The 27,201-nt window shown below is 37.0% G+C and overlaps 3 protein-coding genes across 10 annotated transcripts; 1 reads left to right on the top strand and 2 right to left on the bottom strand.

Moving 5' to 3' along the window:
* The first annotated feature begins 5,052 nt into the window (after positions 1–5,052).
* pnocb (prepronociceptin b) lies at positions 5,053–13,629 on the top strand. Its single transcript, XM_079830420.1, has 3 exons — positions 5,053–5,150; positions 10,829–11,019; positions 12,381–13,629. The coding sequence occupies exons 2-3, from the start codon at positions 10,897–10,899 to the stop codon at positions 12,972–12,974; spliced, it is 717 nt and encodes a 238-aa protein (XP_079686546.1). The 5' UTR covers positions 5,053–5,150; positions 10,829–10,896; the 3' UTR covers positions 12,975–13,629.
* A 1,427-nt stretch (positions 13,630–15,056) lies between these two features.
* znf395b (zinc finger protein 395b) lies at positions 15,057–22,762 on the bottom strand. Of its 8 annotated transcripts, none has more exons than XM_079830738.1 (10): positions 22,633–22,762; positions 21,262–21,373; positions 21,017–21,168; positions 20,751–20,857; positions 19,621–19,820; positions 19,404–19,504; positions 17,994–18,231; positions 17,725–17,814; positions 17,511–17,629; positions 15,057–16,477 (listed from the first exon to the last, which is right to left on the bottom strand). In XM_079830738.1, exons 2-10 carry the CDS (start codon positions 21,328–21,330, stop codon positions 16,366–16,368), a joined length of 1,188 nt encoding a protein of 395 aa, XP_079686864.1. In that variant the 5' UTR covers positions 21,331–21,373; positions 22,633–22,762; the 3' UTR covers positions 15,057–16,365. The 8 variants fall into 8 exon arrangements, with proteins under 8 accessions (XP_079686864.1, XP_079686865.1, XP_079686868.1 ...); XM_079830739.1 differs by having other exon boundaries at positions 22,598–22,706; XM_079830742.1 differs by having other exon boundaries at positions 21,017–21,165; positions 22,633–22,706.
* A 773-nt stretch (positions 22,763–23,535) lies between these two features.
* On the bottom strand, positions 23,536–27,020 carry LOC307135348 (uncharacterized protein). Its single transcript, XM_079831700.1, has 4 exons — positions 26,738–27,020; positions 26,124–26,280; positions 25,668–25,743; positions 23,536–24,650 (listed from the first exon to the last, which is right to left on the bottom strand). The coding sequence occupies exons 2-4, from the start codon at positions 26,252–26,254 to the stop codon at positions 24,225–24,227; spliced, it is 633 nt and encodes a 210-aa protein (XP_079687826.1). The 5' UTR covers positions 26,255–26,280; positions 26,738–27,020; the 3' UTR covers positions 23,536–24,224.
* Positions 27,021–27,201: the final 181 nt, after the last annotated feature.

Raw genomic sequence — 27,201 nt, 5'->3', positions numbered from 1 at the left:
ATAAGATACGAGAACGTCAACACACATTCAAAAGTGACCAGTGAAACTCTTTCCGTCTTAATACAAATCTTTTAAAGGCCGTTATTAGTGTTTGAAAATGAAGAAATGTAATTAACTTACTAGTTTTATAACATTTTTATTTATTAGTTTTGACAGGTTTTGCGTGTAATTTGGTTTGGTTTGATAATAACAGCCCATTACACTAATCTATGGAAAATTATATATATTGTGAATTACATTTTCTAAACATAAATTTCAATGTAATCATATTTTTGTTATAGCTTGTGAGTGAGTACAACAAAACCGTTCAGACAAGACGCAGCTAACGTTACATAATGAAGGTAGGTTGAACTGTAGTCAGATCAAGACTAGCTTATCAGGTAGGGGCAAGTTGTCACACGTGTTTTACACATTTATACAATTTGTTGGTCAAAACAGTTATTTGAGATTTCAGTACATTTCCTATTACATTGTTGCTGTAAAAGATGTATCCAAAAAGACTAATAGCAGGTTCCACGTAAATGACAATTTACCCCATGATGAACATGTTCTGACAAAGCAGTTTTGTTTTTGATTTTTTTCCCCCAAAAAACTTTGGGGTGTATTTCTTTCTTTCTTTCTTTCTTTCTTTCTTTCTTTCTTTCTTTCTTTCTTTCTTTCTTTCTTTCTTTCTTTCTTTCTTTCTTTCTTTCTTTCTTTCTTTCTTTCTTTCTTTCTTTGACAACTAGCAAAGCTCTCCCCTATATACCCAATTGAATCAAAGGTTATCCAATTTAAAAAGTGGGATTAAACAGATAATTTATAGCAATTTTGTGTTAAAAGCACTAAAATCCCCCATAAGAATCTAAGTCCTTTAAACTTTTAAAACGTGGTAAAAATCCCTGACACAAGGTGGCCCTTTAATGCTTGCCTAAAGTTACCTTAATGTCAGACACAGATAAGGAAACCTCTATGACAGCACAAGAACATCCCCTGACTGTCTGAACAGGCTGTCACTCCCATTCTCACATTACAGAAAATACTCAACCAATTATTTTCTTCTTATTTTACTTCTCTGCTAACTTTAGCAGCACCTACATTATGTCTAACTAATTACCAAAGAATCTCAGTCAGTGTCCTGAGATATACTATATTGCCTAAAGTTTTGGGACGCCTGCCTTTACATGCACATGAACTTTAATGACATCCCATTCTTAATCCGTAGGGTTTAATATGGAGTTGGCCCACTATAACAGCTTCAACTCTTCTGGGAAGGCTTTCCACAAGGTTTAGAAGTGTTTTTATGGGAATCTTTGACCATTCTCCTAGAAGCGCATTTGTGAGGTCAGGCACTGATGTTGAACGAGAAGGCCTGGCTCGCAGTCTCAGCTCTAATTCATCCCAAAGGTGTTCTATCGGGTTGGTTTTTTTGGACCTTGCTTTGTGCACTGGTGCGCTGTCATGTTGGAACAGGAAGGGGCCATTCCCCAACTGTTCCCACAAAGTTAGGAGCATGAAATTGTCCAAAATGTCTTGGTATGCTGAAGCATTAAGAGTTCCTTTCACTGGAACTAAGGGGCCAAGCCCAACCCCTGAAAAACAACCCGACACCATAATCCCCCCTCCACCAAACTTTACACGTGGCACAATGCAGTCAGGCAAGTATCAATCGGATTGCCAGACTGAGAAGCGTGATTCATCACTCCAGAGAACATGTCTCCACTGCTCTAGAGTCCAGTGGCGTGCTTTACTGTATCCAGCATCTGAAGGGTACACGAAGTTTGGAGGTCTGTAGCTATTGACTCTGCAGAAAGTTGGTGACTTCTGCGCACTGTGCGCCTCTGTATGCACTGACACCGCTCTATGATTTTACGTGGCCTACCACTTTGTGGCTGAGTTGCTGTTGTTCCCAATTGCTTCCACTTTGTTAGAATGCCACTAACAGTTGACCGTGGAATATTTAGTAGTGAGGAAATTTCACGAATGGACTTATTGCACAGGTGGCAACCTATCACGGTACCACGCTTGAATTCACTGTGCCGATAGTGACCCATTCTTTCACAAATGTTTGTAGAAGTGTCAGCCTGCCTAGATGCTTGATTTTATACACATTTGGCCAAGGAAGTGATTGGAACCCAGAATTCAATGATTTGGAGGGCGTCCCAATACTTTTGGCAATATATTCTGGCTCAGTTTTGCTGTTATCTAATCCTTTCAGAACTAGATCATTTTTGTGCTGATTTTCTATAGCCTTGATTGAAACTTCCTTCAACATTCAATCTCTCTCATCCACCGGCTTTATATTGCTCATATTTTCGAATATATTGAGTCTTGTCTTTGGGTTATGCTGCTGAAATCAATTAAGTGTCTAGTATTAATAGCCATCATTGAAAATGATTGCTAAGGGCTTCCCATAAAACATAGTAGTGTCTCACAGGGACGTGGACAAGCCTCAGTGCTCTTCATCGCCTCATATAACAATAAAACTTTGCCCTGGAATGATGAAGGGAATGAAACAACATTGACCAGAGAGGCCCCCCAATCATTCTGCGTCACAGAGGTGAATAAACCCACTCGTATAATTGCATATCCTGTGTAGAACTGACTTCAATCTTACTCTGAGGTGGTATCTCACCACAATGCATACAGGTGCGGGTTCCGTGATTCAGACACTGCTGTAATATGAAATGGCACAGAGTCTGATGAGTTCCTCTGAAGCGGCTAGACACATTTCTGTTTGTCTGTGTGTATAATATCTCATTTCAGACTTTCTGCAAGGAACAGTGTGCAAATGCATGGGACAGGGACCCAGGTGATTGGTTATTTTGGTTGATTATTATTTAGGAATGAGTTTCCAAAGATTGACGCATCAAATGAATAATTGTGATGCTTATTGGTTCGTTTCGTCAGTGGCACTAATGCATGACACATGCTTTTTATAATCACTATGTGCATTTAGAGATTAATTACACATCAGGATTTGTGTTTATTTTTGCATCTAATCCATGTTATTTAACAGCCTCTGAAATGACATGATTAGGAAGATCAAAGCAAGCTATTGTTACTTAAAGTGTGCTCTTATCCAGACCAATATTAGCTACTGGTTTTTCCCAAATGAGTCTATTTTTCAACAGGCTTTTTCTAATGCTGAGCCACTTACAATTATAATGTGCTCATTCAAAGTAATTATCAGCTAGAACACAATGTTACAGTATTTCAATTTCCCCCAATGCTTTAGTTTATTAATTTTTTTATTTATGGCTTGCATGCTTATATATAAGATTATATAAGATCACAACATCCCTGCTGGAAAGACCAGATCCAAGCTGGTTTGGTGCTGGTCTACCTGGTTTTGAATGTGAATTGAAATTAGCAAACAGGGTGCAGAATTTGAACGTAAGTTGGAACTGTCACGTTCTTGTTTCAGTTTTGTTTTCATGGATTTGGATAGTTTTCATGGATAGTTTGTATCGCATTGGTTGCTAAGCGTGTTTTAATTCGTCGTCATGGTTACTCGTTGTTTCATTGATTTCACACACCTGATCCTTGTTTTGTTCATTGAGTTTGCTTGATATATTGCCTCGGTTCTGTCTGTTCTTTGACTGGTGATGTTTAAGTTAGCTCACACTGAAACACTAGCCATCATTGTATGTTTTGTTTAGTATATTAAAGTTAAAGGGATAATTCACCCAAAAATGAAAATGTTGTCATCATTTACTCACCTTCAAGTTGTTCCAAACCTGCATGAGTTTCTTTCTTATGTTGAGCACAAAAGAAGATATGTTGAAGAATGTCAGTAACCAGACAGTTGACGGTAGCCATTGACTTACATATTATTCTTTTTTTGGTCCTACTATATTATTGTTTTAAGTCAATGGCTACCATCAACTGTCTGCTTACCGACAATTTTCCTTTTTGAGTGAACTATCCCTTTAGTGCTGCAAATTATATCCTTTGTGCCTCACCTCTTCTTCTTCCTGACAGGAAGTCACAAGTACACTGTAAAAAAACTTTTTTGATTTTTAGTTAACTAAACTTAATTTAGTGTGTTTATCCAATTGATTTTTCCAATGTATTTCAAAAAAAGAAACAAAATATTGAGATTTTTCACAGTGTAGAAATTCGATATTTTGTCAAGACAGACTTTAAAAAGTGATTTGAAAAGTTTTTGAAAAGCCTTTTTTGAAAAGTTTCAGACCTTTTGAATCTTTTAAAAAGATTTAATGTTTGGCTTACAGATAGAAATTTGAAATTGAATAAATGATTGAGCGAAAGTTTCATTGAGAAATTAGTGTAAAAAATTACTGTGCCGAATTTCTCTGAATTGCAGTTTAGTAAATTTCTCTTCCTCTCATTCCTATTTAAATATCAAGTCAACTTCCTGTGAGTTGTGGCCAATTCAATTCTAATTCTAATTGCAACTCATAAATTGAGTGTGTGTTTTGTGATATTGCTTAAAAAAATATATATATATTTAAATGCTGTATAAAAACAAGTTATTTATATAGTTGTATGATTCATAACTCTTAAGTTTTTTTCTCTTCTTATTCTTGTCAGCACAGTCCTGTCTTTCCTTTGGAGCGGATGTGAAGTGCCAGCGTCCACCGAGACTTCCCTTTGCCTCTGGGAGATTTTGTTTTTCTCCTGTATGCACCGCTCAACTGTAAATTGCGTCTCAGGCTTAATTTGCAATTCTCACTCCCAAGCCAGTGCTTAGCTTGTTAAAGGAACATTATCTAAGTTTTTTAACATCAATTAATTGATGGGAACTATGTTTGGATATATACAGTCGATGGATAAAACAAATGAATTTTTAGTCCATGACAAGGATAGATATACAATTTGAATGATGCATATTTTTAGCCCAGGTCCCTATCTTCTGGGGTGGGGAAAAAGGTGACGTTGGTAGTGACTTGTACGTCAGCCTTGACTAAGGGTTGTATGGCTGTCCAGGTTGTGCGTAATACCCTGCCTTGGTGTAGCCCCATCTACCGACACTGGGGGGGGGGCTGGACCAGTGGAAGGGGTGTGTCGTTATAAGAGGGGAGAGAAAGGGAGCAGGCAAGCAGTTGAACAAACCAAGAAGCTGAAGATTGGACATAACCGCCACACCTCAAGACTGAAAGTGAGAGAGAGAGAGACTGAGAACAACCCCTTATCGCAGACGACAGGTAAAACAAGGTGTCATGGTGATACCTCTTTTGCATTTTTGTATTGATTCTAATTCCACAGTGAAAGAATGCAGATTATACCTGTTTTATTGGGTCAGCTGGTTGTTTTTTTGCCTGACGCGACAAGTATTTTATGATTACTCACTCTTTTTAAGATTGCTTGTCTGTTAATATTAATATTTGCTGAAGCAATAATGACTGCATTTACCTTCACAGTCAATTATTTTCTTATGGGGGTGCGAATGGGCTTCTATTAATGTGTTGTTATCCCTGGGTGACGTTTTAATGATTAGTGCTGCTCTTTAAACAATCTTTTTTTCCATTACTCATGGCTTTTTCCCTATTAATCATCTTCATGATTTCCAATTAACCTACATTAACCTATGTGGCAGGAATTTTTTTTTTTTCCTGTTGCTTGTATACTTTTTTGTTAAGTTTTTCATTTGCCGAGATCTTTCTGTTTATTAGTTATATATATATATATATATATATATATATATATATATATATATATATATATATATATATATATATATATATATATATATATATATATATATATATATATATATATATATATATATATATATGATTTTTTTGGTTAATAAGCGTCTTTTCCAAAGGATCGATTTATTGTAAAAAAAAATCTGTATTATGTTTGTTTTGGAGGTGTAGTGTTAGGCTCTCTCACAAATTAAGTCCATTTACGATTTATTGAAATTGCATATAACACAACTGTACTTAACGAATGAATTCCATTCAAAGCTATGATCACAGACACTTGAGTGCCTGCGCTGGGTTTGCCAGTGAAGAGGGAAAGAGCAGCAATTTTGCTCTGAATTTACTTCTAATATTTTTTTTTACAGCTGTAATTAAACTAAACTTAATGCAATGTGTCCACTGACTCCCTTTGATCAACTAGAGCATTTTGTGCTCATTTTTCATTCCAATCATTATTGTAATTTCAGCCTGCGCAGAATAGCAACAAGTGCGCTATTCATTTAATATTTTCTGCTTCTAGGACAACATTTAATCTACACTAGTAAATAACATAATCAATAATAATAATAAAAAAGACTGGAATAAATAATTGATAAATGTAAATATGTTTGCATGGGTCACACACACACACACACACACACACACACACACACACGTACATATGCAATCTAAGTATTCTTTATGAAGGCATGGCACAAATTAAACTGATATCTGTATGGTGATTTTATTTAACTAATTTTAGTTTATTTTTAATTAGGGTTTATTTCTTAATTTATAAACAATACATCATATAAAACAATACAAAAAAGATAGTCAAATCATATATAAATTATGTAAATTAAGATAGATTAAGCTATATACAGCTGAATTTAAGATAATATTTTAAATTTAAGGAGTATAACAATGTATGTATTTATTTTAATTATATATAAACACATATTAATCCTTTATTATTTATTTATTTTATTATATTCATTATTTGCAAATTCTCTGTAAAAAGCTCATCATACTCTCTTTGTAGGAAGCAGTCAAATGTCTCTTTTAAGGCCTGCAAAAATATCTTCATGCATTCATGAATGCCATGGAAATGTGCACATATATTTTTAACCAATTTATGAAAAGTCTAAATAGGTCTTGTATTTTGCTTGCATCTGTGGACTAAGGCACATTCACTATACACCGCATCTAAACAAATCTTCCAAATTGTACAGATTATGCATCCTATAATAAATCCGTGCGACAATCCTCTATGAATTGAAACATGAAAGCTGCTTGTCTCATTTAGTGTAATTATTTTGAAACTTTGCACTGCATTAGGGAGACTAGTTTTCCTCCGATTAATTACCTGAGTAATGTTAAATTGATTTTTACCCTAAAATCCATTAGAGCAGAAGTGATGCATGCATAATTACGTACATCTATCAATTAGAGTTGTACTCTCTTACACGTAAATCTATTAAATCAATTAATGCCCTAAGTGTGAGCAACATATTCAATATTAATTGAAATAAAAATTATGAGATGCACAGAATCTTGGGATCACTCGGATAGAACCAGGTCGAAGCTGCTGTATCTGGTCCATATCACTTATCATTTGTAATTATGCATAATTGTGAGACTTAATTGATTGTATTGTATCCCATTCTCATATATATATATATATATGACTTATATGACATATGTTATGATAGCTGCCCTGAATACTTTATACTACACCTCCACAGCTCATTGTGAGCATTATTATGTATTATTATACAACTTCTTCTGTTGCCAATAATATGTCATTTTGATTTTACAATGAAACTGCAAACCCTGTGAAGGAATTGTGACTTTCCATGAGTCAGACAGTCTAATATATGCATTTACTTTCACATTTGCTTTTGATTTGAAAGGTGGTGACAGTGGCATTTATTGCCTTTTCTCCTCACAATTGAAATAGCACGCAAATAGTTCTTCAAAAATAAAGAAAGAAAGAAACTTTTCACTCCCTCCCCCTTCTCTTCATGCTCATTGTCATGGCCACGGGGAGGATAATGCAATGATTGCTGCTGTTCTGCCAGTGAAGAGGCAGTGTGTGTGGAGGGGAACCATGATCATCTGCAACGGGACTGCAGACTCTGAGCCCTCTGGCAATCATTGTGCTCTCAATTAAAGTAACCATGCGAATCCCCCCATTCCTCAACGGAAATGGTAATGACAACGAGAAGAGCCTAGATTATTTTGTTTCGATGCTATTGCTTAGGACAAAAAAAAATTGCTCGACGTAGCAAACAGGTGAGCTCATTTACTGTGTAATAAATCCGAGATGAAGTGCATTCAGCAGATGATATTAACGTGGATGAGAAACCAGAAAGAGGTCATGTTCCTCCATCCATCTGCTGTGGAACAAACAAACAAAAGTAATTGTTATTCGCCGATTCTTGAAATGTCATGACACCGTTGACCGACAAAAATGGAAATGGGAAAAACACAGAGCAGAAGAAAAGCTGCAGACTTGATTTCACAGAATCTGGTGGTGACTCAGTTCAAGCATTTGTGTTTCAGCCGAGGCGCGGGGACAGAATGAGAATGGGGTTTGGTGTTTACCGTGGAGGTGATACGATCAGGTGGCTGTAGGAGAGAGCGAGCAGACTGGTCAAATCAGATTAGTCGCATTCCCTTAGATTAGTCTTAGACAGAGCATCTTCCCTATGAGGAAATGTATCACCACAGCTTTCATAGAGTTCACCCAGGAATGACAAATCGGTCATTTACTCACCCCCATATAGTTCCAAACCTTTTTTGTCAGTACAATGCAACTCAATGGGGTCCAAAACAACACGGATCCCACTATGGAAGAAAAAAAAACACACTTTCTTCCACAGAAGAAAGTCATACATCGTATAGGCTACTATTTTGTAAAGACATAAATCTGTGAAACTAGGATCAATAAGTACATATAGTTCAAACGGGACACTAATATTTCTCTGTAAAACAATACAGGCTTCGAATTAGTATTGCATATGAGAGTTGCTAAGGTTGATGCTTTTGCACTTTCCCTCCAGCTGTTTTCATCTTTCCATTATCTCCGACAAACACTTTTAATAAGAGATTATAGCAGCGGATGATCATAAAAAGTTCCATGAAATCACTCTCCAAATCGAACTGTATTAATGATGCAAGGGATTTAATTGGTTGGAAAACTTTTTTGTGTAGTGTTTTTTGATAGGCCTTCCCTCAGAGTGCCTTGGATTCCTGTGTCCACGTAAGGGTCTGTAATTATACTTGCACTTTGCTCACTGAGCAGAGACGTCTCAAGATGCTTTTATTGTCAACTTTTCATCACTGCTTCGCCGAAAGATTTTTGTTGGCTTTCATCAAAGAAAGCTTTTAGAGGTGCGCGCGCATGTGTGCGTTTCTCTCCTAATGCGGTCGTGACTAATGTGTGCTGGCGCAGTGCGTGAGTCAGAGTTTGATGGGAACTGCATTCCCGCTCTTTCTCTCCCGCACTCATTTCCTTCTCATTATGCCACACACGCTAATTCAGACATTAATTAGGGCCTATGATGAGTTTCTTAATGAACTTCAGTATGTGTGGGGGGAAAAAACAGATGGTGGCTTGCAAATTTTGACATGTTTCAGTGGTGACAGTAGTGGTAGTGATCCACACCATTACGTTATACTTTCATGTGTGAATTTTGCAAATAGGTTTGATTCACTTTGAGACTTCGGTCTTCATTGTGGTCGTCATGATTTGATCTTATCTCCAGAGAGGGACATGTGTTTGGCTTTAGGCAAAACTGGATCCATCTGTGTTTATCTTTAAAGTGACAGATTATCAGTTCTAACATCTGGGATTAGCAGGAATTCGTTTAGCTGATTGACAAGGGTGAAAAAAGGTGTTTCCAGAGCTGATTAGATACAGGTCAAATTGGCTTTGGATGTGAACGTCCTTGGAAATGTACTAGACCTATTAAACTTTACATACCCCTGAACCTCAAGTAGGGCCTACAGAAAAATTGATTGGTAGCCTAACACTTCATAATTGCTTTTAATTTGACACCATTAGATCACAAATATTTAGCAAATTATCATTCATATAGTTAGAAAATTTGTGATAATGCAAAAAAGTTAGGACCGAAAAAGAAAGTAGGCTTTATGCTCACCAAGGCTGCATTTATTTGATCAAAAATACAGTAAAACAGTAATATTGAGAAATATTATAATAAAAAAAAATGACTGTGAATGGCTATTTTAATATATAATTTATTTATTATATTACTCAAGTCTTGAGAGGCACATGATCCTTCAGAAATCATTCTATTTTTAATATCAAGAAACATGTCTTATTATTATCAATGCTGAATTGTACAGTTGTGCTGTATACTTTTTTTCAGGATTTTCCCCCTCAAACTTTTCATGGGTAGTGTATTAGACATGTCAAAATAAATGTCATCATTACATAAAAATTAGGTAACACTTTACTTCATGTTTCAATTCTCGCTATAGTTGCTTATTAGCATGCATATTACTAGGATATTGGCTGTTTATTAGTATTTATAAAGCACATATTAATGCTTATTCTGCATGACCTTATTCTACATCCCTCCTACCCCCCCAAAAAACCTAACTAACTATTAATAATCAGTAAATTAGGAGTTTATTGAGGTGAAAGTCATAGTTAATAGTGACTAAAGTTAAAGTGTTAAAGTATAGTTATAGTGTTAGAACATAAAGTGTTATATATATATATATATATATAACCTTGAGTACCTTCCACAGAACAAAAAACAAAAATGAGTGTAAGAACGCAAGATGAAGCCAAGGGGCATTACAATCCCTGAGCCAAATTGCTTAAAATTCCATTTTAAGAGTTTATCTGAATATATATATATATATATATATATATATATATATATATATATATATATATATATATATATATATATATATATATATATATATATATATATATATATATATATATATATATATATATATATGATATATTACTTTATACACTGTCTAGACTCTATCACTATAAAGTGCTAAGAGCATCTAGAAGACTTCATAGACTTTAAAGTCATCTCCAGGCTTTAGACTTTACAGTAAAAAGTTGTGAACTGCAATTGTTTAATGCAGAAAAATGATTACCAGTCAAACATCTCACCCTTCTACCCTTCTCTTTCCATCATCAGAGCTCCCAGTGGCAACTCTAAGTTCCTGCTTCATTTGTTTGTTCCGGTGTGTGTTCCGTGAAGAAGTCATGAAGACCCCATTTTGGACCCTGCTGCTCTTATGCTTGTGCTCCTCGAGTCACAGCGACTGCCAAGGGGACTGTTTAACCTGTGGACTCATCCTACCTGAACATCAAGCTTTTAATACATTGGTAAGTGCCCCGTCTAATATAAAAGTACAAACTCCCTATTAACCGTGGTTTTGAAATGAAATGCTCAGCAGGCACTTGGTGTTTGTAATGAAACAACTAATAAATCAAATAAGATATCTTAAAGCAGGAGTGGATGAGAAAACTGTAATACAAATCAACTTTGTTAAAAGTTGGCCGTTGTCACAATAGTGGCTGTAATCAAGTTGCTAATAACAGTGCAAACCAAACAGCTGTGACTGGGGTGATTGGGGGTAATGTCTGCCCATAATTGGCTGCTGTGGTGCCGTCAGCTGCTGATGTTGTGGGTAGGGGTGATTGACACTTGGTGAGGGCGCTCTTGTTATGACCAGATGGGTCCCTTTGGCCATGGTTTTCCTCTGTGAAACCACTGGTGTCAGACTTTACATTTCATCAACAGATAGTATAAGTATATTCACACTCGCATACAGTATGCATGCAAAATCTGTTTCCCATTGAAAATGGAAATCTCCTTTGGAGATTTATGATGTTATTTGAATTTGCCCTTTCTAATAAAAAAAGATCTAAGTATAAAACATTCCTAGTGGCACAATGCCGCATGCAAACGGTCTTACCAGTGCAATGAGATGTGAAATGATATGTGGCATTGGTGCAAGAAATGATATGATAATTGAGTGACTAGAATGGGATAATCTTTATTATGTATGTGATCAGCAGTGCTCAGCTCCAGACAAATGCAGGTCCTTTCCACAAAATGTTCATTTGATGCCATCTCTAAAGACGATGATGTAGCGTGAGCCTGTTTTTTATTATCTCCCATTTGTAGGGGAAAATAGATCATAAATGGTGTAGCGGCTTATAGCTATGGAGTGAAACTAGAAGTTGCATGCATGGAAAGTAATTGGCCATTGCGAATTAAATGCCGATGGCATCTGAAAAACAATCAGATAGAACATAAAGACAATATATAGGGGGATAGTTAAGAAAAATGCTTTATATTCTTATTTCTAATGGAGCAGGATATGTACATACTAATTTTTTTTTTAAATAATATTAAGCAGCTGTTCAACATTGATAATAATAAGAAATGTTTCTTGAGCACCAAATCAAATATTTAAATGATTTCTGAAGGATCATGCCACTGAAGACTGGAACTGATGCTGAAAATGCAGCTTTGCCGTCACAGAAATAAATAGCATTTTAATGTTCAAATAGAAAACAGTTATTTTTAAATTGTAATATTATTTCACAATATTCCTGTTTTTACTCTTTTATAGAGAAACAAATCAGTTCCACATTTAAAATAATAACATGTTTCGTTCAGTCCATTTTGATGAGAAAATATTTTTCATGTCATGTAAAAAAAAATCTCTATTTTGCAGGTATGTATCCTGGAATGCGAGGCACAGACATCTCCTGCATTGACCTGGGATTTGTGTTATCAAGCAGTGGGTCTGAACCAACTTCCACTACCGTTACAAGAAGAGGAAACATCAAAGCGCTCTGATGATGAAGCGGAGCCTCTAGCCACATTGAGCATAGAGAATGACAATGGTGTCGAATATACTGAGGCTTTGGAGAGGTTTCGACACGCCGCGCAAGCGCTCCGCAGCCAAAAGCCTTCAGAGGAGGAGAAACTCGGAATTTCATATGACCTGGACCTTGACCCGGGGACAGAGCCGGAGCAGGATGCTGCAGGTGAAGAGAAGAGTGGGGAGGCAGCCGTGAGCGTATCCAAGCGATTCGGAGGTTTTATGAAAGGTCGTCACGGTTTCCGGAAATTGGTGAGCTCCGGAAGGCCTTTGCAGAAACGCTACGGTGGCTTCATAGGGATAAGGAAATCTGCCCGTAAGTGGAACAACCAGAAGCGCGTGAGTCAGCTACTGAGGCAGTACCTGAGCATGACGGGCCGCTCGGGGCGTTCAGGTCACACCAGTAACCTCTCCACCAGAAACCGAAGACAGAGTGAAGTTTAAATGGCCTTATAGTACAGGCCCTGGTCTTTTCACTTACCTCAACACAACTGCTCATCAGCCATCAGTAACTGTGAACATATATCATGCACCACAGGCCAGAACTAAGTTAGATAAATCTGTGTTTAATCAAAGAAGAGGAATATTTTGTATAGCGTTGGTTTTTATCATTGACATTTCCATGGTGGCGTTCCAGACATCAAAAACATCTCAATCAAGTCGTTAGAACAAATGTTGCTGATGAGAACTGATTGTTTCTTTCAGAATCAAAACTCCTAGAATTAACCTTGAAGCATTGTGAAAAAAAAAATAAATAAATGGCAAAGCAGTGAAACTTGAATTGAGCACGTGAATCAGTTACAAATGAGAGCAGTGGGTTGTAGTGGAGTATCGGGTTTTCTTGTTCTGTTTTGGGGATTACTGAGAGAAAAGCACTTTATATTTTTAACTTGCACACTGTATTGTGCTAAGATTGGTTGTTTTGCACACATCCGTGTTGTATGGAGCAATCAGACTGGTTTTCAAAATCAAATACAATAGGTGATTATTTTTAGTCCAATATATATTCTCTAGGGACTAAATTATGGTTTGTGAGCCAATGCTGCCCCCTAGAGCTTACACTCGAAATTACTGTCCATATTTTGTGGAATACCACACATAAAAATCCTAAAAAAAAAAAGACTGAAAATTGCTGCGTTCACGCCATGTCGTAATTACCGTAAATAAAGCTCCATATGCTTTCAAATTGCTCTCGCGGTACTTTTATGTCATACACCTATTGGTCTGCACAGTGCTGCTTCAAGTCCCCACATTAAAGGGATAGTTCACTCAAAAATGAAAATTCTGTCATTAATTACTCACCTTCATGTCATTCTAAATCCGTTAAGAAGACATGTGTCCATCTTCGTAAATGAAGATTTTTTATGAAATATGAGAGCTTTCTGTCCCTCCATTGACAGTCAACGCAACTAGCTACCACAAGCCCCAAAAAAGGTAGTAAAGACATCATAAATGCAAACAGAGCATTCACATCGCTTCATAAAATTGAGGCTAAACCACTGGAGTCACATGGATTACTTTTATGATGTCTTTACCACCCTTCTGGGTCTTCAGTGGTAGTTGCATAGGCTGTCAATGGAGAAACAGAAAGCTCTCATTTTTCTGTGAACTATCCCTTTAAATCTGCACGTGGTAAAAGTTGTAGCTCTCAGAAAATTATGAGTTTACATGTTGTAATTACAAGTCGTACAAGCATGTGAAGACTTTTTGGTTACACTTTATTTATGTCCTTGTTAAAGTGTAATTATACATTTAAGTACCGAGTAATAATAACTACATGTACTTACAATAAGGATAGGATTAGGTTTGGTTTAGGGTTAGTTGCATGTAATTATGCATAAGTTTTACTATAGAAACTACATGTAACGTGTGCCAAGGACACTGTAAAATAAAGTGTTGCCGGCTTTTTACAGTTAAGATTCTTTACTTAATTACTACATGGCGAGAACATATGACCCTGGACCACAAATCCAGTCATAAGGGTACATTTTTGACATTGAGATTTATAAACCGTCTGAAAGCTGAATAAATAAGCTTTCTATTGATGTATGGTTTATTAGGATAGGACAATATTTGGAATCTGAGAAAAATGCCTTAAAAGTTGTCCAAATGAAGTCCTTAGCAACGCATATTACTAATAATAATACATTTTTGATATATTTATGGTAGGAAATTTACAAAATAATTTCTTGAAACATGATCTTTACTCAATATCCAAATTTTTGTCATAAAATAAACATCGATAATTTTGAGCCATGTATTGTTGGCATACCCGTGCAACTTATGACTGATTTTGTGGTCCAGGATCACATATGACAAAAAGGCTCAATAAACAAAACAGTATCTGACCGAGACCCATATGTTAGCCAATCAGAAAATGTGGGGCGGCTCTCTGCAAATGGCGTGTCTTTGGAGCATTATTATCTAACATATCTTATGTTAGTTTGTCCTAACATTAGCAGATGGGGAGTGTTCAGGAAACTTTTTTGAGAACAATTCATAATCATTATTTCTGCCATTCGGTTTGGTTCCACAGAAAAAAGCATATTTAATTGTTTGGTTCAACCTGATGAGAATGAATTTAGCATGTGTTCCAGTTTTCTGCATTTATTTGTGCATGAACATATACAAATGAGACATCTCGGTACTTGACAGATTCTTCCTCACATTAATACTCATTGGATGTCACGAAACAGGTTTTGAAAACTGACACCCCGACATGTAAAAAAAACAACTAGCAGATACTTTCTTTCAGCATACTTTACAGTATTCTGCAAATAATTGTATGGTTTTGTCTGTGTAGACATTTTGGCTTTGTGAATAATTTTCATTTCAAACACATTCTGCAAGCATTTTCGGAAGTTTTTTTCTTTTAATCCTTTCCACTTGTACATGAAATGCACACAAAAGGCCAATAAAATAATTTTACAATTGTTCTTGTTATTTGTCATGCACAAATGACAAGCTTATGAAATTTGCATATTTGATCTTGTGTGTCTTTAATTATACATAATATCTTTTTTCAATGTGATGTTATGCTTTCAAATCCTTTTAGATGTTCCCAAGGGGATGATCCGGTTTTGTACAAGACCTTAACACTTTTTGGAAGGATGTCAAAAAACGTACAAAAGGAAATGAGCCCGATCTATTGTCCGGGCAGTATTCAGTCAAGCTCCCTTTAACTCTTTGCAATAGCACTTTGGTATTCAATCAAAATATTATAGCTGCACTTTTATCTCCATCAGACAACACACACCGTGACCAATATCATTCACATCTTTCACTCAACACCACTGTAGCTTTACATCTGGCAGTTTAGATTGATTAGGAAGCGCTATGGCAAACGATAGTCAAACCTTGTGAAACTCAAAAGTTGTGACTTAATTCTGAGTAAATACATAGAAAAAAAAAGACAATACATGACAGTACACCGTTACACCTTTCAGGCTAATAAAACGGCAATAGAAAAACATCATGAAAATGCTCAAAGCAATACATTGTCCACTGTATACAAAAATCAACAATCACTTAAATATCTCAGGTATGAATGAAGTGCAGGACTAGGGTAGAAAAACACCTTGTTCCGATACAGGGTTACACTTTAGTCTCATGAGAGGGCAGAATTCACCTTTAAGGGGTCGGGATCCTACTACTCCACAGTCTCGACAGCTAGTACCAGCGTTCACTTTGTGGGAAATCATAACGAAAACACTTTTAACTCTAATAGGAAAACAAAAAAAGGTACAAAAGTGAAAAGAGGGATCCTCTACAGTGCAGGAAAACGTTGGAGAGAAAGAAAATGGAGATTCTTCCTTGTCTCCTAAAGTCTTTCGGTTTAGTCTGGGAACCGCTGACAGGCTTTCTTCCAGCGGCAGGCGGTGCACCATTGGTCCCTGCGTTCCACACCGTACACTTTCCGGCACTTTTTGGCCTCACCACGGCCCTTCCTAAGGAAAAGACGAAAAGAGTAAATATACATGAAATTGTGTCAAAGACTTATTTCTACTTGATTTTAAAATGATTAAAAATACATTAAAAATTAAAATTTTAAGTAATCTGAAAAGCCTATATATATACATACACCATGCAGGCATAACATAACGACCACCTTCCTAATATTGTGTTGGTCCCCCTTTTGCTACCAAAACAGCCCTGACCCAGGTAAGCGACGCACGCGTACCCGGCCATCCACGTGCTGTAAAAAAAAAAACGTGATTCATCAGACCAGGCCACCTTCTTCCATTGCTCTGTGGTCCAGTTCTGATGCTCACGTGCCCACCGTTGGCGCTTTCGGCAGTGGACAGGGTATGCAGGCTATGCAACCCCATGCGCAACAAACTGTGATGCACTGTGTATTCTGATACCTTACTATCAGAACCAGCATTAACTTCTTGAGCAATTTGAGCTACAGTAGCTTGTCTGTTTGATCGGACCAAACGGGCTAGCCTTTGCTCCCCACGTGCATCAATGAGCCTTGGCCGCCCATAACCCTGTCGCCGGTTCACCACTGTTCCTTCCTTGGGCCACTTTTGATAGATACTAACCACTGCAGACCGGGGACACCACAAAAGAGCTGCAGTTTTGGAGATGCTCTGACCCAGTCGTCCAGCCATCACAATTTGGCCCTTGTCAAACTCCCTCAAATCCTTACGCTTGGCCATTTTTCCTGCTTCTAACACATCAACTTTGAAGACAAAATGTTCACTTGCTGCCTAATATATCCCACCCACTAACAGGTGCTGTGATGAAGAGATAATCAGCGTTATTCACTCCACCGGTCATAATGTTATGCCTGTTCTGTGTGTGTATATATAGTGTAACGGGCTAAGCGTCTGGTTCAAGTGTAATACCACTAGGAGCCAAGGAAGGTGTTGCAATATATATATATATACATACACACTATTTGCTAATAGAGTTTTTATTTTTGATTAGAGACCTTTTTCTGAACTACAGAGGGCAGCATTTAACTAAGCGGTTCACCTGAATGAACAGTGCCCTCTGGAGGGAGATGCACTCATGGTCTGTGATCTGGTGGGGGCGCTGTTCCGCTGTAGCCACTGCTCTCCTACACTCACTGACCGGCTGCGAGATGCTGGAATCTACAGATCAACATAGTAATAAAAGGGCAGATGGCATTAAGTGTATTAAAAAGCATCACTTATGATGTTAAGTGCTTTTGGAGAGGCAGACCAACCTGAGGTTTCTGCTGGACATCACCAGGCAGGGTCCAGCTACAAAAGGTGGGAGAGCCTGGAGAGACAGTCACCTGAATGGGAGCGCATGCCTGCAGAAGAACAACAGAATGATGAGGTAAACACACACAATTAACTGACAAAATCACATGCAACAAAACAAACTCGCATCACAAAGATTTTAGACAAGATTTCTATACTTCATTTCATTTCTATACTTCAAATAGCATCAAACAATCGGCTTCAGCCAGATATCTCAGCTGATCTGTACCTGATAGAGATGTTCAGTGTGGATCTGCCACACGCTGCTTGGAGCTGATTGGCTGAGTTGGCTTGAGTTGACTGGTGCATCTTGGTGTCCTGGGGTGGATTGGCTTTGGGTGGAACTGCAGGACGTCCAGGCCCCGCTTGAGAAGGAAGGAGCAGGAGATGGCGGTGCAGTTTCTTCATCTTCAGAGTACTCTGTGTAATAGAAGTCTTCCTCCCTATGTGACTGCTCTGAACCCCCACTGTTTGAGAGAAAATAAAATAATGGACAGATAAGAAACATTATTTGCAGGTCTAGTAAATAATGTAAAGTATACATGGTTTTTCAAACCAATAAAACACATTGTTTAACATTATTAACCCTGTAAGGCCTGACATGAAATAATAGTCCGAAAAATCATTCACAATTTAAATTAGGGTCTAATTCTCCCTATTAACCCTTTCTCCGCCTGCGTTTTTGAAAAAAGTTGCTAGCCAACGCCAGCATTTTTGATCATTTTCACAAAATGTTGTTGTATGAATATCTGAACATGCAATATGTCAAAAGAAAGAACAGACCCTCTACTTTTAAACAAAAAATAATAATATTCCAGCTTCATACGTTTCTTTTTATTAACACTTGAATATGGGTACGTTTCATAAAAAGCAAAAAGCTGCGACAATCGCGTTTTTGTCAAAGACTACGTTCGAGTCCATCAACACCCCAAAAGCTTGCACATTCCTATAGCTCGTCCTGGGTCGACATTCAATGGGCAGTTTTTAATTATAAGTTTGATTAATATTGATGATCGAGTTATTTTACATATGCATCTGCTTACATATGATATTGTTTGTTTCTGCTTTTTTTCCGCCTGTGTTTTGATCAGGAGATTCAGTACTCTTTCAGAAGTTGCATAATAGCGCCCCCTACCGTATAACAGTGAAAACACGGAATGCCGGAAATTTCCATCAATGACAGGGAAAGAGTTAATGAATTGTGGCTCAATAAACTCCTAATTACTGCTTATTAATAGTTAGTAAAGTAATTGTTAAATGTAGGCATTGGGTAGGATTAAGGAATGTAGAATATGGTCGTGCATAATTATATGTGCTTTAAAAGTACTAATAAACAGCCAATATCCTAATAATATGCATGCTAATAAGCAACTAGTAAGTTGCTAGTGAGAATTGGACCCTAAACTAAAGTGTTTAGAAAATTTTAACAGAATAGTTTATTGAACCTTTAGACAGTGTGTATATATGTTTTTTTTGCTTCTGAGTACCATATTAGATACACCACGCTTTCATGGCTCATATTGAATGATATTTGTGTATAAGATATAATACAGTAGGCTTTATAGGGTTAAAGATGCATCATAACGGTTTTGTGCCATCTCAATTGTTCCAAGAGTTCGGTATGTGCAGTCATACTCACCCCAGGTGAAGAATGCGAATGTGCCGTTTCATTCCGACCCGCGATGTCAGCACTTTCCCGCAGCCAGGCCACAGACACCTGTACGCTCCCCTGCTCAAGCTCTGAGAGTGAGAAAGAAAAACAAAGAGTGACTCGCATGTATTTTTTTAAAACATCAGCTTAAATCGCTGTCTATTCCCCCTCAGGTTCAGCAATCTGACAGTCTTGTCATTCTCACCTTGCACCTCCTGGCCTCCGGCTCCTCACATGCAGCTTGGTCCAGCTCCATGTGCAGTCCTTCGTCTGTCAGTTGGCCCGGGCTCCTGTCCATCTCAGTGACCGACGGAGAAGGGGCTGGGCTTACACTGCCATGGTCCCAGCTCCAGTAACCGCTGCTGCCGCTGTCAGACAGCTCACCTCCGCAACACTCCATGTCCCCTATAGTCACAGACAAAAGAGAGGACAAGTGTAAATAACACATGCATTACAATAGAATTGCTGTGATAACGGGAACATGACATGGTTTGTTGACATGACATGGTTAGATTCAGATGGTAAATATCATATATTAAGTTGAGTGCCCACATAATTATAATGAAACCATCTTTTTTTTTAAATATGATAATATCATATAATAAAATATAATTTATTCTTACTACTGTAAATCTATATAAAATTATTATGGGATCCTTTAATGCTTTCAGAATTAAAATAAATTTGTTTCTGTATTTTTTAAATATATTTTTATATTAATGTTTTTTAATGATAGTATATATATTGAACAAAAAGTAATTCTTTTCAATTTAAATGTTTCTATTTGTTTATCAAAATAAAGAGAAAACATTATTTTATCTAAAGTATTTGTATCAATATTGTGTGCTTTTGCCCCATGCTGGTTGGCCTTTTACCCTGTGTTGCTCCATAAATATTCTATACACACACACACACACACACACACACACACACACACACACACACACACACACACACATATATATATATATATATATATATATATATATATATATATATATATATATATATATATATAAAAATATAAATATATATAAATAAATAATTTTTTTTTTTTTTTTTTTTTTCAGCAATCATACACTATGTGACTAGTGAAAAGCTAATTTGTTCTTAAGGTGTGCTTTTAGTCACATTGTACACTATATTTCAAAGTGAAAATAATTGAACAAAAATATTTCAAAGAGCGAAAATAAAAACAAAAAGTCTACTAAATTCTAAAAAGACTACTAACTTCTATCAAAAATCTGTTGAGATTTTGTTTCTGCATTGGTTTGTCAAACAAGCATACACTGAAAAAGTTTGGTAAGATGTGGTTTCCAAAAGAAGCCAATTCACCTGGTAGGAGGTCCCTCTGCGGGGGGCTTTGGACCACTGGACTGCAGGACAGACTGGTGAGCACCATTGCAGCCATGATCTCATCCATCTCCACCGACTCAGGACTTCTGATATGGCAGAGAGTAAAAAATTGTTCACACTACATTATAGATCTATGAAGTAAGAACATGTTGCACACAATAACATTACACCTTTCTGCTCTAAGAGAGTTAGGATTAGTAAGACAGACAACAAACTAGAGGGATGAAACGGATCTGTATGTTAACCTGTAAGGTAATTCTCCACCGGAAGACCGTGAGAATGATAGTAGGTTTGTTTGCTGTGCGCTGACATCGGCAGACCTGTCTATCCCAGATCCTGCATTCAGCTTCTTCTGCACGCTCACTCCTTCCTGCCCACAACACTGCATGTAGCTCTGCTGGATAGGAAACAATCAATTACAGACTATCCACACTTTTCTCCTTCTATTTGTAAATTACAGGGGCTATGTATCTATTATTGTGATACACACCAATCCGTCCTGCCCTTCAGTGCCCATTGGTATTGTGTCCAGTCCTGGTCTGCATCTCACCGCTGCCATGCTCCCAGCTAAAACAGTCGGCTTTGGCTCTCCGCACAAAAAGCTAGAAAGCAGGGAAAAGCTTGTTATTACACGTTCATTTAATATTGCATGTTTTAATCGGAGCATGCTAATAATAACAGAGCTCTGCGACAACGCCACGAGGCCATGACGTGCACAAATAATTAATAATACATTTACAAATTATTCTCTTAATTTTCTGGGGAAACGTAAATAAACAGATATGGGATCTACATGAAAAAGACAACATTGTAATGTACAAATACAAAAATACCTTTATCGAATACACGCGATAGATGTTTGCATATAGACAAGAATGTAGCAGCGCAGTAGGACATCGCTCGGTCTCTTTACTTTTTTTTTAGGGCAACACACCCCCTGACTGTGAGCCTCTCAGATACTGTAACTCCGGATTTAGGGAGTGAAATCATGGAGATATCCAAATCCCGCAACGGAGTAAGGATTCATCTCAGTGACTCGAATGTTTTGAACGTTGTTTTGTAAGTTATTATCATGTCCATAGGTCAACTTAACTATCGTTTTTTATCTATTTTGTCATCTTTTCTTTCGTGCATCTATCTGAAATGCGGTTGGCCTTTTTGAACGTATTACCAGTTCATCTCCGCCTTTACACTTTTGTGTGAAAATAAGATGCTTGCTGACAACATGTAAACACTGTACATTTAAGCTCGCCTAAAAATGTAACAATAATACTTATATATCATTTCCTCCAGGAAATGCAGATTTAGTTTGAATATTTGGTTGGAACCATAGACTGTAAAAAAAGAGGTCGGAACAGTTCAATTAAACTGTGCCGTTTGTTTAATCCAGATCCATGTTTTAGCAGGGACGCTCGTAATGGGCGTTTACATCCAGCAAAAAACAACCTTCCCACTGGGGGCGGAAGCTGTCCTCTGATTGGCTGACTCGGTTCCCTGAAGGACACACCTTCGCCCAACAACGTGTGCGTACACGAGTTTGTGCTCAACCCCCGTTTATGTACACAATCTAATAAGCAAAACAACGGACAGTTGCAATGCAATAAATCACATTTGTGCAAATTATTCTCGAAAATGCAGCCTTAAAATCGTTTAAAAACATGCATTAGATAACGACACTAAAACAGCTCATTTTAAACCGCTCTCTCGAAACGTCCGCGGCAGGATTAAAATCAGAACAGTTCACATATAAACACTGGCTACTTGATTATAGTGGGAAAAGTCTGTAAACATGCAGTAACATAAAATACCCTCAGTATTCGCCATACCATCAATGAAAAACCGGCGTGTTTAATGATGTTACCTAGAATGTTTTCGTAGGGAGAGATGCCGCTGCCTTCTGTTCACCCGCGCTCCTCTGCCGTGCCGTCAGTCCGCGAGGGAGGGGGGGCTGTACCTCGCGCTAGCGTAGGCTTACGTGCCCTCATATGACTGACTGCAACATCTCACAACATTGTTTATATAGCTTAACACGTTGCTACACAATGATAATTAGTGTTATTCTATATAGAAAGTCACTATTCGTAGTGTTATTACACGATTTTTAACTGTGTGGGGTATATATAATAAAAGCCTATAATAAAGGGTTCCACACTATTAATTATTTTATTTCTTTATTTTATTCATGTGTAGACTGTATGTGTGTGTGTTTGTATGTTGTTTATGAGGAAACAAATGTGTATAATGACATGGGTATTACAACGTAAACAGGGTTAAGTGTCCTTGTAAACCAAATGGATTAAAAAGGCCTATTAAACCCTGTTTTTTAAATTTTATTTAAAAAATGACAAAAGTTTTGTGTGATGGGTAGGATTAGGGGTAGGGTGAGTGTGAGAGGATATATAATATACAGTTTGTACAACCATTACACCTATATGGATACAAGTGTGTGTGACTGTGAGTGTACAGGTTTATATTACATTGTGAGGACCAAATGTCCCCACAAGGAAAGTAAAACTTGAGATCACCTACATTGTGGGGACCAGTCAGCGGATTAATAAACATACTAAATTATGTTTTTTTTCTTTTTCCAAAATATAAAAATGCAGAAAGTTTCCTGTGATGGATAGGGGATAGAAAATACAGTTTGTACAGTATAAAAATCATTACGCTTATAGGGAGAGTCCCCACAAAGATACAGAGTGTGTAAAAAAAAAAAAAACATAAAACATAATAATATAATAATAATAATAATAACTTTTTCGTTCACATTATATATCTTTTATTTTCAATTTACATGATATACATGATAAAAGTACACACAAATATATATATATATACAGTCCCATGAAAATAACATGTAACAAATATCAACATTTATCTTATGTATTTCCATATTTAAAAATAGATACAATGTATCCCCAGGATAAGTCATTTTAAGTTAAATGTACAATTTAGGCAGAAGTCTGCCTGCAGTTTCCAAAGCAGTCCCTTGACATGTGTCACCTTTCACCTACATCATGTGGTCTATTTCCTAAATATTCACTATTGTGTATTTGCAAACAGACATTTGGAAGAAAACGCTCATCATGTAAATGATGTCTGGGGATTATAAGCTTTCTTCTGTCGGCGGCCGTGGCCGACGGACTTCATCCTCCAAAGGGGATTTTAGGTCTGGACAGCGCAAGCATGTTGGGTTTCAGTCTCTGAATCCAGTCTGGGTATTGGCTCGAGGCATTGTATCATGTGACTCACGCTGACCTACAATAACCCAGACGTGGTTGTCTTCCTTGTTTTATTTGAAGTTGCAGACATACTATTTATTTATTAATCTAAATGTTTTTGAAAATGAATAAATAAAAAACTGCACATTATTTTTAACGCAAGACTTGCAAAATTAGAATAAATACAAATGCATTGTAAATGAAAATGTTGAATTTTTTTTTTTTTATCATACTAGAAATGTTTGTCTGGAATGGGAGGGACAGCCTCCTTAGCAATGTCACTCATATCAACCACAGTACCATCTGTATGAAACGGAGGTTTTGTGTTCTTGTGGCTTTTGGTTTTCCAGTTTACTGCAGCATAAACAACTACGTTGGTCAAATGTAGATCATTCTGGGTGTGAGGTGACGTGAGAGGCCACTCCACTGCATGTGTGTTTGCTGGGTTGTTGAGGGCTGAGACAGAGTGATTATCATCAGGCTTTGTCATTGCTGTGGAAGGGCTCTCATTCTCCCCTTCAGCATTGTCAGATGGAGGCTCACTAATGCACTCATAAGGATTTTCCTCATTGAGTTCAGCCTCCAGGAGTGAGTAAATATGATCAGATAAATCCTTGGCAGCTAGCGTATATTCGACACTCTGGGACTCGGGTAGTCTCTGCAATAAGGACATAAGTTTGTGAGAATAATACTTCATTATTATGAACTTTTTTCAATTTCATGTCACATGCTATATTATGCCAGTCCTTCATGATTAAAAAGGGTTTTTTTTAATCATTAGTTGCTTTCTCTATCTGCTCTCCATTACAGTGTCATTTCCCTTAGAAGATTAATCCAATAACTCTTTGGAAATTACTTATCCTCTCTTGCTGATTCGCTGCAATTTACCACTAAATGGTTTTAATTGACCGTAATAGGATGGATTTGGTTCAACAGGCTATTGCAATTGGTTCCAAAGCAGGAAAAAGTTCTTCCTCCTAAAGCAAATTGTCAACAGCGTTAATGCACTACTCAACAACAAAAGCTTTGTGTACTGTATATGCCAATAGTCATATATATATATATACGCTCTAAAAAAAGTTGGGTTGAAAATGGACAAACCCAGCAATTGGGTTGTTTTAACCCAGTAAATTGGTTGTTTTAACCCAGCGGTTGGGTTAAATGTGTGCTTAAAACAACCCAATTTATGGGTTAAAGCAACCCAATCGCTGGGTTTGTCCATTTTCAACCCAACTTGGGTTGTTTTTAACCCAGCATTTTTTAGAGTGTATACTGGGAAAGTAGATATGTGCAGTTTTACAGTGTACTTCAGTAAATACAAAAAAAAATGCAGGGTTGTTTCAACCCATGTTTGGGTCAAAAATTTACAAATTTCAAATTGTCCATATTTGACCCAAACCTGAGTTGAAACAATTTTTAGAGTGGAGCAACAGCCAACAGAAATTTACATTTTACATTTACATTTATGCATTTGGCAGACGCTTTTATCCAAATTGACTTACATTGCATTTAAGGTACACATTTTACATTTTTATCAGTTCTTGCTTTCCCTGGGAATCGAACCCATGACCTTGGCGTTGCTAGCACCATGCTCTACTGTTTGAGCTACAGGAAAGAAATACTAATTTATGCAATGTTTCCTGAGTATGAGTGGTGTCTTATGTCTGCCACTTACATTTTGTGGAGATGCCATTGGAATATTAGTTTTCTCTTGTCTGTGTAAATGGATGGATGATACATTGTCAGACATACTGAAGACATAAAAAGAAAAGTTACTATTCAAATGTTACCGATATAGCATCCACAGTGCATCCATTTTTTCCCCCAGTCTTTGCATGCAAACATGAGGCTATTATCTGTTTTACATCTTCATGGTTTACATATGTGGTTGACAAACAGGTCTCTACTTTTCTTACAATAACACAAAACATTAACGTTATTCATGCTGTGGGACTTGGGCGCTTGGTGACTTGTGCGTCTGAACCTGTCATTGCACATTCCACTGAGATCACCCATTTACTCATTCTGTTAATCACTCCCTTCTCTTGGGTGTGTTTTGAATCAGCACGATTTATAAATTCCTAAATATGCATTTAAATACATAGTGATAGACAAAAAATAAGAGACTTACCCGTCGCAGCTTGTACAAAGGCTGTAGAGCGTGACATAAATGATGATGAAGAGGGCTGACACAATACTAATCTGAAGAGATGAAGAACAACCTGATAACCAGGTGATCAGACCCTCCTCGACAGGAGCCATCACTCTTCATCCAGTTTCTGTAAAGACTGAAAGGTAAGAATCAAAGGAAACGATATTCTCATTAAAAACGAGCTATGAGATTGCTGATGGGCCAATGAGTAAAAGTAATGAAAGCGAATATAATGTAAGCTGTTATTGCTGTTCTCACAAAAATGATTACTACACAGGTGAGTACATGTACAAGTCACACCTCTCTTTCATGTTAACACAGACTGCAATTGTTATGGTAATGTTTAGTGTATTAATATTTAAAAATGCAACAAGACACACGCAGCCGATTAAAAGTAATACCAAAAAAAAAAAAATTATACTACATGTACATTAAAATTCAAATCTTTAAACTGAATATTAATGACAATTATTTTATTGCTTGGAGCCACAAGCACTGATATTGTACATCATCTGTGAGCAATTTAGAAGCTATCTATAAACAGCCTTCTTCTATCAGTCTCCCTAAAAGAATAAAAGAGAATCTCCATTTACCTTTGACCTCAGTTACAGAATCCTAGATCACCTGTCAGCATCCTGACTTCACTGGCAGCAACACACTGATCCAACAGGGATTTGAGAGAGTCACACTTCCTCATTCTGGATTCCAGCAGCCACTCCAGTGCCTAAATCCATATTTCCCTTTTTCCCTCAAAAGAATTCACTTCACTTGCATTTTATTTGTTTATGTAATTAGTTTAGTTAATTTAAATATACTGTATAAGACATATCGTTCTTTTTCAGATTGTATGGATATATGGTTAGTTCTGTTTTGAATGGCATTAAATAACAAAACTTTAACTTTTTTCCCGTTTTTAAATGGAACACTGCTGCCTCCTAATGGACAGAGGAGGCATAGTAAACTGTATTTTAATTAAGTGATCTCAATGGCAAAAAGTGTCCCAATCACCCTGAATTCACCCCTATGTGGCTGATCCGCAAAATTACTGCACAGTAAA

This window comes from Gobio gobio, assembly GCF_949357685.1.
Source record: "Gobio gobio genome assembly, chromosome: 12".
In the NCBI taxonomy this organism is placed as follows: domain Eukaryota; kingdom Metazoa; phylum Chordata; class Actinopteri; order Cypriniformes; family Gobionidae; genus Gobio; species Gobio gobio.
The sequence above is the reverse complement of the archived record's forward strand: the minus strand, read 5'-3'. Positions and strand labels throughout refer to the sequence as shown.